The sequence below is a fragment of the Musca vetustissima genome, unplaced genomic scaffold, assembly GCF_032173495.1.
Source record: "Musca vetustissima isolate MV318-11 ecotype Yass unplaced genomic scaffold, APGP_CSIRO_Mvet_v1 utg10841, whole genome shotgun sequence".
NCBI lineage: Eukaryota > Metazoa > Arthropoda > Insecta > Diptera > Muscidae > Musca > Musca vetustissima.
In genome coordinates this window covers 206,678-222,964 of record NW_026883530.1, presented here as the reverse complement: position 1 = coordinate 222,964, position 16,287 = coordinate 206,678, and the positions used below count along the sequence as shown (strand labels likewise).

General features: G+C 30.4%; 1 protein-coding gene across 1 annotated transcript; it reads right to left on the bottom strand.

Annotated features, from left to right (window-relative positions):
* Window positions 1–12,917: 12,917 nt before the first annotated feature.
* On the bottom strand, window positions 12,918–14,504 carry LOC133330454 (sal-like protein 3). The gene has a single exon (XM_061538888.1). The coding sequence runs from the start codon at window positions 14,502–14,504 to the stop codon at window positions 12,918–12,920; it is 1,587 nt and encodes a 528-aa protein (XP_061394872.1).
* Window positions 14,505–16,287: the final 1,783 nt, after the last annotated feature.

Here is a 16,287-nt window from a genome sequence, read left to right as displayed (position 1 = left end):
GCAACAGCAGATACACTTGGAAAACCACAATAGCCACAAAAAAACTTACACACACAATATAAATGTCACTATGTCGCACATTTTGAACATTTCGATACCACAAAAAAAAAAACATTCTTCTTTACCAAATCATTTAGTTACTTCTTTTTATTACTTAAAAAATCCTCCTTCTTCAAGACCAAAACAAACCAAATGTTAAATTTATTTCAAATATGTATTTGTTGTTGAAAATAATATTCAACCAATTTTTTACATACCTAAAGGCATTCATAATGTTGATGAGACTTGAAATCAAAGATATAAAATAGCTGAGGTTGAAGACATGTTTTGTTTTACATGTTGTGTCCTGTAGTTAGACTTATGTTTAAAATAAAAATAAAAATAAAAAAGGAAAAATATAGCTTTTCATGTACGATGAGAAACAAAAATATAAAAATAAACAACAAAACATTACGTTTAATTGTGTCCATAAAAAACAAAATATCCTTTTATCTTCCTACCATTTCCAAATGTCGTCTACTCCATACACCCTACCCCTATACCCCCCTAGAACATTTCACTGCAATTAGATGTGAAAAATGCAAAAAAAAAAAAAATAATAAAAACAATAATTGAAATAGCATTATACAACTAATTATATTAATAATCAATTAGGCTCGTAGTACATTAAACAAATTGTGTATTAATTGCCCGCCCAAAGCGTCGTATTTAAATGAAAATATTTAAAAGTTAGGAAAACGACTTTGTATCACATAAACTATATACTATTACCTATTCTTACATACATACATATATAGAAATACATAATTATATATTTTTATTAATTTCAAAAAAGAAAAAAAAACACACACACACACGTTAAGTCCTCGCTCGTATTGCCAATTGTGTTTAATTAGAAGATATGTTAATAGAATTTTTTTATTTAGATTTGTTTATTTTTTTCACATATTCTTTGTATACTCCTTCTCAATGATGATATTGTTGATTTTTTTTACTTTTAGTTTGTCATAAATAAGTACATACTACATATATAAAAACAAATGAAAAAAGAAAACTGAACATTATATATTTTTATAGTTATGTCGTCTCATACGCTTAAAGCGAAGTATGTGCTGCTCACTTAAAATTACAAAAATCACTAAATTTTAAATATAAATTGTTTAATAATACAAAATAATAATAAAAAAGAAAACAAAAACATCAAATGCTGTATAAAAACAGAAACGAAGTTAATACCAAAATGTTATTTATTTTATTTTTGTTCGTTTATTTTAGGGAGAATCGTTTAGTTTTTTTTTCAATAATACATATACATTTAGGTCTCTTTTTAACTGATGGTATATAAAAACACTTTGTGGATATATACATTTAAATTGGAGATTTGTGTTCAAATATCAATTTCTCTGTCAAATTTAAAAAGGGTAAAAAATAGAGGTGGGAGATGGCTGTATTATCAGTGCTTAATACATATATGTAATATTTACAAATAAAATTTAAAAACTCAATCTTCAAAATAAAGAAAAAATTAAAAACGTTTAGATGCTTAATTTGATTAAAAGGAATGTATAATAAATGTCCTTAATTTTCTGTCCATAGAATAATGTCCAAATATCTGGGGATGCAATTTTTTGTATAGTAATAAAAGCTTAATAATTGACCATATTTCTTTACCATAGAAAAATATATTCTGAATAATTTATTGAGCATTTTCATATAAAAATGCGCAGCCTTTTTTATAGAAATATATAGTTAATTATATATTTTCATAATCTTTCATTCTATCAAAAATATCGTCAATAACCAGTGCAGTTTTTGGATTTTGTAAATAAATGTTCCTTTACGAGTTTCTTTGTAGTAAATATTAGCATTTAGGGAATGTTAATATTAAAAGAAAAAATGATGAATTATGGTTACATTTAAATTGCTTTGATTGTAATTTTAATTTAAAGTAATTTTAATTTAAATGTTTTGGGGAGCAGTCCATTGGTTGTGGTCTTTGGAATCGTTCTGGGGATCTTGAGCAAGATTTTCATTTATGATATATATTTAAAGAAAGCTACCCAAAACTGTAATCAGCTTCTAATATTTTCTACCAAAATAATTTTATATCAAACAAATATTTCTCGAATAATTTTATTCTTATAAATTCCCTAGAAGAAAATATATTTTTATATTAATTTTCGAGCCTCATTCACATATATAATTAAATTGTACCTTATTTGGTTGTAAACATTTTTCTTTTGTTTGTAAAAAAATACCCAAACTCCATATATAACATAATTTAATTCAATTTCTTTATTTGCTTTGACCTAAGTGTATAAAAAAATAATTAAAAAATCATATAACTTGTTTTCCAACACCAAACAATTTAAGGAAAAATAATAATAATTTATTAAGCAAATGAATCAGCATTTTATTTTTTACTCTCACCAAGTGTTCGTCCAAAGAAAAATGAAAACCATGAGAAAAAACAACTATAAACAAAACAACATGATCCAAAAATAACTACAATATATCTAAAATAAGAGGTTTGTTAAGCTAAAAAAAAGAAAACAATATTTTTTTAAATTCAAATTAAATTAAAATTTTTATGTAATCCCCGCCTTACTACTTAAATGTGTCTAAATTGAAACGAACTTCACAAGAACTAACCTAAATAAGTAAATAATTAAAAACAAAACATACACATATGCATATACAAGTATATATATAAAAAAAATTAATAATTTGTTTTGAAAAATTGAAATCTTAACAATTATATAATAAAATGGAATAAGAATCAACTTTTTATAAAAGTACAAAATTAGATTCACATTAAAACAAAAAATATAGAACAAAAGAACAACACATGAAACTCAAAATAAATTGTAAGATCTTAGAAGAAAGTAAAGCAAAAAACAAGACTTTTTAAGAAAGATAAACAAACACACACACCCATACAAATCCTTTCCTGTCATCCTTGGCCATTTTAGTTTGCTTTAAATTCGTGGAAAAAATAGTATTGCAAATGTGCTAAATTTATATAATTTTTATTGCTTATTTCAATATGAATTAAAAAGAAAACAAAATTACAATGGAACACAAGTACACATGCATATATTAATATTATCCCAGGAGAAAGTGTCTCGCAGACAACATTAACGAATAGTGCAAGCCAATGGCAATTCATTGAAGAAACTTTGCAGACAACAATGTGAGATCGTTGACGAAATTTTCACACAAGTGTCGCAAGACAATTTGGGCGACAGGGTAAGCGATACTGTCGTTGACGACAACTTCGGCGACTAAACTCCCTACTTTTCGTTAACGACATATTCAATTAAAAAAAATATTTTTTTTCATATATTTATTTTTTATAGCATGAACATTTTTATATATGTAAAGAAACAACAAAATTAAAAATCATTGAAATATGAAATATCTTTCCGATTATACTTACAGTATTTCACCAATTGCAATCTACCTGATCCATCCTAAGAGTAAAACAATGCATCTAAATAATGATATATAATTATATATTCAGTTAAACTTATCCTAAGCACGCCTTCTTTATCCTAAATTTCCTGTAAATTTTTCAGAAAGAATTTTCTTTTTTGTCCTGTCAATACTTCATAGCACCCCGATTCAGACTATTATTTTGTTTTCATATTTCGAGAAGAACGACATTTTGCCGACATATCGTGTGTTTAGTCATTAATGACAATTCTATAAATTTCGTCAACGTTTCGTCATCGAAATTGTCAAGCATGAGAGTATTTTCTACTGGGATATGTCAACATACATAAAAAATTTATCATGGAACGTCTATGAGAAACAAAAGTTTCCTTGCCATTAACAAAAATATTTATTTGTTTTGAAAAATATTTGAAAGCAGAAAGAATGTTCATACAAGTTCAGACTTCTATAGGAATATCATTTGTTATGGTCTACTATAAGGAAACCTTTTGCTCTGATATCACAATACCTTCTCGTCTTCTATAAGAAACACATTTTTCTTGTACAAGAAAAACTTCTGGTTTTCTATAAGAAACCTTTCTGGTCTTCTGTAAAAATACATTCTTATATTTTAATAGAAGTTCTCCTGGTCCGTTTGGTTCTTTTCGGTTTTCTTATTCCTAGAGTAATAAGAAAACCAACTTACCATCCATTCTTCTATAGCAATATCATTTCATCTATAAGAAGAACTCATGGTATCCGATACGAAGACCTTCTGTTCTCCTGTTAGAAGACCATTGCTTCCTATTAGAAAACCTTCTGATCTACTATAAGAAGATCTTCTGGTCTTTTATATGAAAAAAAAGCAGAAGGCTCTTCGGGCCAGGGCAATTAATATGCCTGCTGGCTTATTAATTGCCCTGGTTTCTACCAGAAAAAGTCTAATGATACTGGAACGTGTTAAAATAAGCATTTATGGATATTTTGAGAGAAGTTGGTCCTTTCATACACAAGGGTACCATTCCCGAAAGCCTGCAGTTAGCAGCTACCTTAAGATTTCTGGCTGTTGGTGGGTTTCAGAGGGTAGTGGCAAATGATTTAAATATAAGTGTTGATCGCACAACAATATGTAAAATATTGTGGAGAGTAATGAAAATCCTGGAAGTGTCTGAGAGCTGTCGACAGCTGCAGACCAGGATCCAGCCATGATCCAGATATGAGTGTAGCTAGGCAGCATTAACAAAAGAGGAAATGGTATGCAAAATAGTTGGCTTCTAGGAGACAGAGGTTACGCTTTAGAAACATTTTTGATGACGCCCCATAAACAAGTGGAGCATGGATCTTGTCAATATCGATATAATTAAGTGCACACATCTGCAAGAAACATTATTAAAAGGACTGTAGGAAATCTTAAAAGTAGATTTTTTTATAGATTCTATTTTTATTTTGATCATATGGTGGTTGAGTTGCCAGATTGATCTCAAAAATGTTACGCGTTGTTTTTGATAAAAGGAGCTCTTTTTATTTTCTTTAATTTTACTATAAAAACTAATGTAAATACTGTATTTTTTAAATAAATATTGTAAAAACACGTTAAATATTACTTCAGCGTTCTTTTTCAACTTGTACGTGCTCAGAAAAACACGTACTATCTATTTTCGTTTTCAATCCGCAAGGCTATATGTGCTCGAATTATATTCCCAATATTTTTTTGGGAATTCGGAATGGAGCACACCAAATATGGGAAAATGTTTCACATTCGAGCAAACTCGAAATGCAACACATGGGCGAATATATACAAACATACGTACATACATATATGTATGTATATTTAATGTGAAATGCTCCCATTAATATTTATTTCTTAAAATAAATATCATCTGGAAATCAAAACAAGTGCAACAAATAAAATTAAATAATTTTAAAAATTTGCTCAATTTTTCGAAAAGTCAAAATTCTTCCAGAAATTTAACCCATTTTAAGTATTTAAAATTTTAGCCAAAGAGGAACTGTGCCATCTTCAAGCTATTATATTCTACATCAACTTATTAAAAATAATTACATATATTTATATAATTATTATTGGAAATATATATATATATATATATATATTGACGAAAGTTTAAGTTGAAATAATCAAACAAATAAGAGCAAATGTTTTGGAGTTTTGTAAATTTTCTTTAAACACATATTTTCATATTTCTACTTATTAGGGTACAAAATTATCTTTGGAAATTAGTTAAAAAAATACTTAATTGCACTGGGAAACAGATGATATACATATATATATATACCATTAAGTATTTGCAAAAATATAAAGTGTTCGATGAAAAGCAAACTTATATATATGCATATTTCAAATAAATCTTCCACGATTTTATTTTAAACTCAAATCCTTTAAAAAAAACCCCAACCTCTTCCCCTTAACTACCACTTATGTTATTATGAATATATGTTTTGCGCATAAAACTCAAATGACAGCTTTAATTATTATACAAAACAAATTAAATACAAATAATTAAATATGGATTATTCACTTTTGTAATATGATATAAATATCCAACAAAAAGTTTATACATGCATTACTATTAAAAATAATATTTTGTTTGTGATTGATTCTAGGAATAAACAAAATTAATAATCGTACAATATTAAAAACAATTAAAAAAGTAAATAAATTAAAAAAAAACATATTATCAACGAATTCTTTGTCACAATGTTTCTATATCACTTCTTTTCTTCTTATTTATTTACACAGACAACTGTGATAATTTATTTAGAACATTAACCTCCAAAAACTGGCATTACAAATTCATCACAGTTGGTATTCCCTGAATTGGTTGGGTTGGTTGTTATTTGGTCTTAGATATGTGATTCTAATAAAAAATATGACGGACAACACGTGTGATGTATTGCAGCAAATGCTGAATCAAAGCGGTATAATTTTTGAAAAAATACCTTCCGATTATTTAACCGGCCCATGTGCGGAATTTTTAGGCCATGGCCATTAAATGGCCCTTATTGCTGAACAAAATTATGTATAGAAAACACATTCCTTAGAGAAAGTGAATTTCCGTTGTCCTCGGCGGTCAATGCCATACATTCCTCACTAATAAATAGTTTTTTTTTTATAAAAACAACAAACTGGGATTCTGGCTGACTATTTTGCAGAATAAAATTAAACCTTTTGAAAACATTGTTCAGGCCTAAGACTTTCCACAATGAAATGTCAAACCATACTAAATAAAAACAAGTAAAAAAGGTGGAATTGAAAATGGCCTGCGAAGAAGTTGTTTACCCATCTAGGTTCGGAAATGTCAAATTAGAGCCACATATTTTGTAAATCCAATATTAAGCGAATGGAACGCCCGATTTGACCCACACTTTGCACATTGTCGTATTTTTACCAATCCTAGACTAAGTTCGAAGATGGGACCCATCGCTCCACTCATTCGTGTATAAATCCTATATTAAGCAATTGGCCTACTCTTTGCACATTATCGAATTTTTTTAATAAAGTTCGAAGATCGGATCCGTCTCTATATTTTTTACCAAGGAAATTGAATGTCAGATTTAATACAAACTTTGCAGATTTTAATACTTTTACCAATATTAGATCAAGTCCGAAAACCTTCGCAAACCTTAGGCTGAGGGTATATATCTGTCGGCAAAACCGCTGACACTATTTTTAATTGTTTTTACCAAGGTCTATTAATAAGGTCACCCAGCTAGCGAAAGTAAGCAGGGTTTTTCTCAAGTCTAATGTCAAAAAAAGTTGGACTTTGTTTACGTTTTCATAGTGGAAGTCAAATCACAATAATGGATTTTGACAGCAAACTTGAGAGGCAGCTGATATCCATCTGGTCTCCCTGGATGACCTTATTACTATTCCTGGTTTTTACTTAATCAATGCCTATTAATAACAGCTGACTTTCCTTATTAAAATATTTTGTACATAACATGTATCCAAGGTCTATTAATAAGGTCATCCAGGGAGACCAGCTGGATATCAGCTGCCTCTTAAGTTTAAAACTGTTAACCACACTCACATTGCATATAAAAAAAATATCAAATGGAACGGTGTTACAAACAAATATGCTTCTTTATTTATTAAAAACCAAAATGACAACGACACGCTTTTTACCTTCCAACATATTTTTCGTATCCAAATAATAATAATAATAAAAAAAAACAATTGACTCATTAAATTTCAAAAAAATTAAAAAAATAGAAGAAAAAAAGAAATAATTTATTTTAGATATTCCTAAAAGAAATTTGCAATAGTTACTACAAACAAGAAAATAACAACAACCCACGTAAAGATCAAAGACAAACGAACGTTAAAATGTATTGTAAGGAAAAAAATTGAAAATACAAAAAAAAAAAAATAAATAAATAAAATAAATAAAAAAGATAAATATTTAAGCAATAAATGGTAGTGCAATGAAAGAGACAATTGTTGCATTTGTTTTAAAGAAAGTGTGTTTTTTGGAAGGACACAAATTACAGACAAAAGTATATATGTATATATATATACATATATTTTATTTGTAAACACATATTAATAAATATTGGAATATTTAAAAAGATAGTAACACAATGACATACATACATACACCAAAAAAATGGTTTCTACACATTCCCCTCCATAAATACTTCGAAAAATCGTGAATGTAAAGTTATCAACAATGCAGGACTATTGTAATAAAGACAAATTGAAATAATAATATAATATGAAATAATATTTCTGGTTTAAAATTCTTCTAATTTTGGATTTTTTCCATAGAAAAAATTTACAGAACCTCATGTTGGTGTTTTTTTCCATGGAAAAAAAAGGTAAGGAAAAACGACCTAGTCCTAAGGTCTTGTTAATTTGTGTCTATAGAAAAAAAACTAAATAAAAAATATCCTGCAAATAGTATATAATATTATTAATATCATATATATATTACGTCTTCCTCCTTCTTCTCTTCTCACAACATTATGTCTTAGTAAAACTTGAAACAATATATATATAAACAAATTATATTGAAGAAAATAAAAATGTAAGTAATATAAAATGTGTCTTGTATTCGAATAAGAAGTCATAGATGATTTTTTTTTGTATTCTGTATATACAATTATACAAAAAAACACATATTAACAGACATATTAGTTCTAAACAGAGACATCCAAACATACATACATCATACACATTTCATTATGGAAAGCTTTAAAGTAAAAAAAAAGAAAATTATTAAAATAATTAAAACCTTAAATGAACTTAGTATTGAATAAGGTATTCATTAAATATTGAAACATAGCTACATAGTTTCAGAAACATCAATACATACATAAAATATAATGGATCATAGTACATAATTCGTATATACGTAAGTTAAGCATTGAAAATAAACAAATAAAAAATTGAAACGAAACACAAATACATATTTCACATTAAAATTAAAAAAAAAACAATTTTTTTAATTTATTTTTTTTATTTTGGGGATTGTTGAGATGCTCTACAGACTGGGGATTTTTTTTACAAGAAAATATAAATATTTGAAAAAAACCGCCAACACTACAGAATTTAAAAAAAAAAAACATATATTTTTCAGGTTCCATTTTTAAGGTCTTTCTTTAGGCTTGGATTTTCCAAAAGTTATTTTTAAGCTCCACCTTTAGCCGTGGATTTAATTAAAAATTATTTGTAAGGTCCACTTTTAGGTGTGGATTTTTTAAATTATTTTCATAGCCTACCTCATAGTCTACCTATAGGTGTGGAAGATTTTTTAAATTATTTTTCATAGCCTAATTAAAGGCGTTTATTAAAAAAAATATTTGTATGGTCCACATTTAGGCTTCGATTTTTTAAAAATTATTTTTAAATTTTACATTTAGGCTTGGTCCACCTTTAGGTGTGGATTCTTTAAAAATTATTTTTAAAGTCAACTATTAGGCCTGTTTTTTTTTAATATTTTTGATTTATTATATTTTTTATTTTTATTTATTATATTATAGTTTATTTTTATATTTTTAATTTTTATTTAAATAAATATACTTTTTATGATCTAATTATGGGCGTGAATTTTAAAAAAATATATAGTTTTTAATAACTGAAGGATGTCAGCTGTTTTCTGAGTCGGCATACTCAGTCTAGTGGATCTGTAAATGTTTTCCTATATATAAAAAATTCATTCTTGGGATTCATTTAATTTTTATATATGCTACTGGTGTAGTATGGTATATAAATTTCTTATTTTGCTTCAATCTCAAAATTATTTAATTTTTAATTTTGTTAACGTACAGGTTGTAATTTTTAATGGCGCAATTAGTATTTAATTAGAAAAAAGTATTAGTAAATGATTAAAAAAAGAAATGTGTTAACAAATATGTTCAAATACACATACATACAAACACACAGAAGTTCTAAAATGAAAAAAAAATAAATAAAAATAAAGTAAGGAAGGCAGTCAAAAAAATAACTGGAAAACCAAAAAATTGAGAAAATTTACCTTATTGGGAACAACAACGATTGTACTAGACAACAACATGAAATAAAAAAATATTTATATATATTCACTGTGGTAGATATAAAAATATATATTATATAAAATAATCTAAAAAAAATATAATATTCAATACCAAAAAAACAAAAAATATTGTTAAAAATTAAATGAGTAAAACTTAAAAATTCAAAAAGAATTAAATAAAGAGTTCCGCCCCTAAATCCATTGACACTATACATATATACAATTATAACTATATATTTGTAACTTCTCTATCTTAAAAAAAAAAAAACAAAAACAAATATATTTAAATAAACCAACAACAACTAAGTTATAATTTTTACGAATTAAAACCCAAGTGTGCTTCAATGAAAATAAAAAACAAATATTTAAATTATAAGAATTTAAAAACAAAAATTATTGTCCATTAAATAACAAATATTTGTACATCAACATATGTATAGATATAAACATATATACATTTGTATGTATGTCCACTTTTTGTATAAGTGAAAAAATACCGAACTACTTGAAATATTTTCTTTATATTTTCTCTGTGGTTAAAACCAAGTTGTTTTATTATTTGTTAGAGTTAATAAAAATTACTTATATATATGTAAAAAAACAAATAAATATTGGTGTCTATTTATCATTAAACACATAATTTTTTACCGTTAAATAAACAATTAAAAATAAACCCAAACGAAGGAGTATATAAAAGACCAGTCTCTTTACATGACACAAACCAAAAGGTATCAAAGGTAATTGGCAAACAATTATAGATGAAAGAATCAAACATATTAATATTGTATATACACTGACAAATACATACACGTGTATGTGCATGTGTTTGAAATTAGCCTAAAACTATTTTGCAATTAAAAAAAATCAATGGGTAATGTTTAGCAGTAAGCCAATGAAAAATAAAATCGAAAATGAAATGAAACAAAATTGTGTCAGATTTAAGTATAGAAGAAAATGAGAAAAAAAAATAAAGAAAAAATTTAAAAAAACATTGTGACTTCTTATTTCAAATTTTTTGGGGATATTCTCTTTTATAGTAAAATAAATTCCTGGGCGTAGATTTTTTATACACTTCACCACACTGTGGTGCAATGTATTATGTCTTTGTGCATATGTTTTTGAGAATATGCATAGAATATCTTTCTGAGTCGATTTATGCATTCCGTCCGTCCATCCATCTGTCTATCCATGCTAAATTGTAAACAAAGTACAAGTCGCATTTATAATCCGAATTAGATGAAACTTGGCATAGCTCATTTGTTTGGCCCAGGGACGAATCCTATTGAAATCGGTTCAGATTTAGATATAGCTCCCATATTTATTTTCGTCCGATTTAAGGTAAATGGTGTACCAAAGTCCCTATATCTCGTTCGATTTGCATGAAATTTGTCATAGCGTACTGAATTAAGTCTAGAATGATGTGTGTTAATTTTCGGGTAAATCGGTCCATATTTAGATATAGCTCCCATCTATATCTTCGTCCGATTTAAGGTAAATGGTGTACCAAAGTCCCTATATATTTTTCGATTTGCACGAAAATTGTCACAGCGTAATGAATAAGGTCCAGAATGATATGTGATAATTTTCGTGTAAATCGGTCCATATTTAAATTTGGCTCCCATATATATCTTCGTCCGATTTAAGGTAAATGGCGTACCAATGTCCCTATATATCTTTCGATTTGCATATATATTTTCATCCGATTTTAGGTAATTGGTGCACCAAAGTCTCTGAAAATCATTCGATTTGCACGAAATTTAGCATAGCGCACTGAATTAAGTCTAGAATGATGTGTGCAAGGTTTCGTGAAAATCGGTTCAGACTGAGATATAGCTCCTATATATATTTTCGTCCAATTTTATGTAATTGGTGCACCATATATTTCGATTTGTACGAATTTTGGTATAGGGTACTTAATTGAGTCTAGAATTATTTTGCTAAGCTTCGAGAAATATCCATAGCTAGGCCCACAGATGTAATATAAATAAGTCTCTGGCAAGTTTCCCTGAAATCGGTTCAGATATAAAAAGCGACGTCTGTTAGGATACACATGTAGAATACACCCAAAGTGGTGAAGGGTATATATATCGGCCCAGTCCGACTTTACTGCTTTCCTTACTGGTTCAAAAATAGTTTTCAGGGCTACCTCCAGGCGTGTTTTTAATAAAAAGGGGTTTCAGGGTCTACATCCAGTCGTGTTTTTAATAAACCATATTTTAAAGTCTACATCCAGACGTGGATTTTATAACAAATATTTATCAGAGTCTACATCCAGGCATGAATTCAATATTTTTCTGGATCTACATCCAGACGTGGATTTAATAAAAAATATTTGTCAGAGTCTACATCCAGGCGTTGATTAAATTATAATATTTTTCAGGGTCTATATCCAAGTATTGATTAAAAATATGTTCAAAAAATATGTGTAATTGTTTTTAATCATTTTTAAGGTTCTATTTATAGACGTGATTTTTTAAATAAATTTCAGGATCTACATAAAGGAATGTATTTTTTTAAATAATTTGTTTAATACCTATAGGCGTGTGTATTTAAAATCCTTTTTCAAAGTATACCAAAAGGCGTGAAATTATAAATAAAATGCATAGCCTATCTATAGGCTCTCGCCTTTAATTAAAAACATAAGGCCCAATTTTTTTATATGCTTTGTTCTTAAGATCCACATATAGCCGTTAATATTATTAGGTGTGATTTTTTAAATATTTTTCAAGATTCACTTTAATAAAAATCCGAAATTATTATTTTTATAAGTGTACAATTTTATTGATTCAATATATTTCTGTATATGTATTATATATATTCTTATAATTATATGATTGATATATATATATGTAAGGCTTAAGTCTAATATCACATATGGTTCTTGTAGAAAAAATTGGCCCCTATGGATGAGGTATTATGGATTCCTGTAATTTTTTGGCAATGTTCATGGGTGTGTATTGATCTCTCTCCTTAATCGGAGTGTGAACTTTCCATTTTATTATCCCCAGATGCTGCCTCGCCATGACGATTTTCAACATGTTTCTGTAGATCACGACGCCGACCAAAGGACTTATGGCACAGGGTACATTGATATACCTCCGCCCCATTGCCGTGACCCGAGCCGGATGATTGTAAATGTAGTCGTATGTGTTTATTTAAATTACTGGGATCTCCAAATGGCCTCAGACAATATTTACATTTTAGGGGCTTGAATCCAGTATGGGTCCTAATGTGAATTTTTAGACCATATTTGCGGGAATACATTTTACCACAATAGATGCAAAGGTGGCCCTGTTTCGAGGCACCCATATTACTGACAATTGCCTCAATTTGAGCGGCGGCATTGAGGGGATTTGTGCTCGACGATGGATGTAGGAGACTCATGTGTGGTGGAAAACTGGCCGATGATAGGCTGGGTAAAAAGGACATACTGTGCGCCGCTGTGGAGGTGTGCAGATGTGGCGCTGAGGTTAGGGAAACAGGAAGTGAGGTGACTGGGTGTTGATGGTGGGTGTGTGCTGCCAAGGATATTGGTTTGAAGGCGGAAAATCTTGGTGCTGGTGGTGGTGAGGGTGGTGATGATGTTTGCGTTGCAGGTGGAGAATAGGTGGGTGATACATTACGCATCGTACTGGAACTTGTGGTTTGAAGAGTAATTGGATTTCCGCTGGCAGTGGTGGTAGTGGTGACCATTATTGGAGAGCTCCGTGCAGAGGAGCTAACCAATGGCAATGTAAATAATTGTTGGCTATATTGCTTGGCCCTAAGGGCATAGTGCAGCCGTATCCATAAGACATCAATGTTATGACGGCCACACCCCAATGCCAAATGGATTTTCAAAGGATTTGGCGTTTCAAAGGTCAAATGGCACCAATGACACATATACCGATTGTTACCCTGAATATTCAAGGGTGTCAGGAATGGTATGGCCATGAGCAGGGTTAGCTCTTCGCCAAACCAGGCAACAATCTCCTCATCACGTTGGATATCGCGTACCACTCGCAACTGCACCTGACCATGTTGTAATTCAAAGAGGGCATTATAGCTGTGAATATCCTCGGAGAGCTTGATTTTACGCATTATCGATGCATTCAAGATGAGCGTGTCTCCCTTGGGTGATAGCGAACAATAGGCACGTGCCAGTGGCTCGGTGGCCACTTCAGTGGTGCCGGCAGCCAAAAGTGCATGACTGTCAATTAGAATCGATGTTGTATCCTTGGGTATCAATTGGGTGACATGGACTCCAGCTCGAATAATTTTGGATTTTTTCGGAGAGCTGCAGGCTGCTGAGGAGGTGCCATTATTTTCCGAATGCGGTGATGTTGGCGCCGATGGTGATGACGATCCTGGAACTGGAACTGTTGCTGTTGTTGTTGCCGCTGCTGCCTGAGGCAATAAATGTTCAATGCGGAATATCATACTGGCGTTACGTTTATTAGTTGGACTTCTGGGAGTTGGACTTTGACTATGTGCCCGGCTATTATCCACTAAATGATGATTTTGCTGCTGCTGTTGTTGTTGTACTATACTGCGTGAGGTTGGCAATACCGGAAGCATTATTTTCACATTCACGTATGCTGTCGCTTCAGTGTCGGATGATGTTGTTCGATTGATGTCTAACTTGATTCTGAACTCCAATTGGAAATGTCCTTTGGCTTTTATATGCGAAGAGTACGTTTAGCGTACAACACCACGTGTTCGCAATCAGATTCTGTTTGGGTTTTGCAAAACCCTTATCCTTGCTGGCTGCTGGCTGGCTGACTGACATTAGGGGTTTCACCCATTTGTGCGATTTGTGCTAAACGATTTGTTACGGCTTGCAGTGTCAAAACACAACAAAACAATCTAAGCTGACAACATGTGCCAACAAGTGTTAAAATTCCCAGCGTTTGCGCGGCTGTATAGCTCGGCAGCAGCAGCAGTGAGGATAACAAACATTGCATACCCCAACATTCAGTTTGCATACAAGCAACATTCCTTACAAAATCAGGGTGGTTGTACAAGTGCAGCAGCATCCTCAACAGCAAGTGTACAATTTTCCAACTTGACTCGGTTTACCTCCCGTCCTCACCCCTCATTCCGTGTAGCAAGGATATCCGAATTACAAGTGAGTGCGTTTTTCAATTGTCCTTGTAAGCCTTTTTGGCTTTTCACTGAATGCGTATGTATTTGTTCGTGTGTGTGTGCGTGTTTGCTTGCGTGCGGGCATTAAAAGGTTTTTAATTGAATATAAACGATCGTGTTCCGAACAAATCTGTTTCTTACCCCCCTCCAACCCTCTTTTTGGTTTGTCAAATATTAAAACGTTGCTGGAAAATCCTCCCCTAACCACACGGCTATTGTCATAATAATTGACTAATGCCTTAATTATTAGCTATATTTTGTGGTTTAGGGTTGGTCGTGGTTTTTCGCAACTGTTTCGGCAGTTGCAATGAAGGGCCATGCCAGGAAGGGGCCTTGTAAAAGAAATTGACATGAATAATGAAAGGAAAATGTTTTTAAAAATAAATTTTGGTGAAAAAAAATTGGTAGCTCAAAAAATATTTTTTTTTCAAAATCCACACCATTGATTTGTCCTAAAAAAATATTTTTTTTAAGTCCTTTGATTTGTCTTCAAAAAAATATATATATTTTTTTCAAAATCCACGCCTTTGGTTTGTCCTCAAATCAAAAAAATTTGTATTTATTTTTTAGTATTTATATTACGGACAAATAAATAATGCACACCTCCAAAGGCCCTCCAACGCCTGCCCGTCTCTCCATTTCATCCCCGTCCACACACACAAATAACTACAACAAATAGTGTTTTAAAAGTATTTTTTCATAATACAATTAATATGTTTAACATCATTCAATTCAATGGACACAAAACAATAAATAGTCATCACGAAACAACACAAAAAGGATCAACAGGACCTTTAAACTGTGATATTCTTATCTGATTGTTTCTGCTGAGTTGTTGTTGCTGTTTGCGTATGAGTGTGCAAATCTCAAAAAACATGTGTTTTAGGTCACATGGCACGCGTCGTTCGAACAAATCGTCATTCATACCCAAACATCAAACGAATGATGATGGTGGTGGTTGGGTGGATGGATGCATGGATGCTTCCATCAGTGGATGTTATGGTGTTTGCTTGTTTTTAACCAGGATATATTTTTCGTTTCGTTTGGTTGGTGGGCTCTGGTACAATCCAGTTGGTAATGTTTTTCGAGACGACCTGGTTTTTTGAAAATCACAGCTGGTTACGTTTGTTTTTATTCCAGTTCACAATTTTTGCAGCCGGTTCAAGTACTTTATTAAATAAACTCGACCGAAGTGGAAGAGAGGGATGCAGGCGAA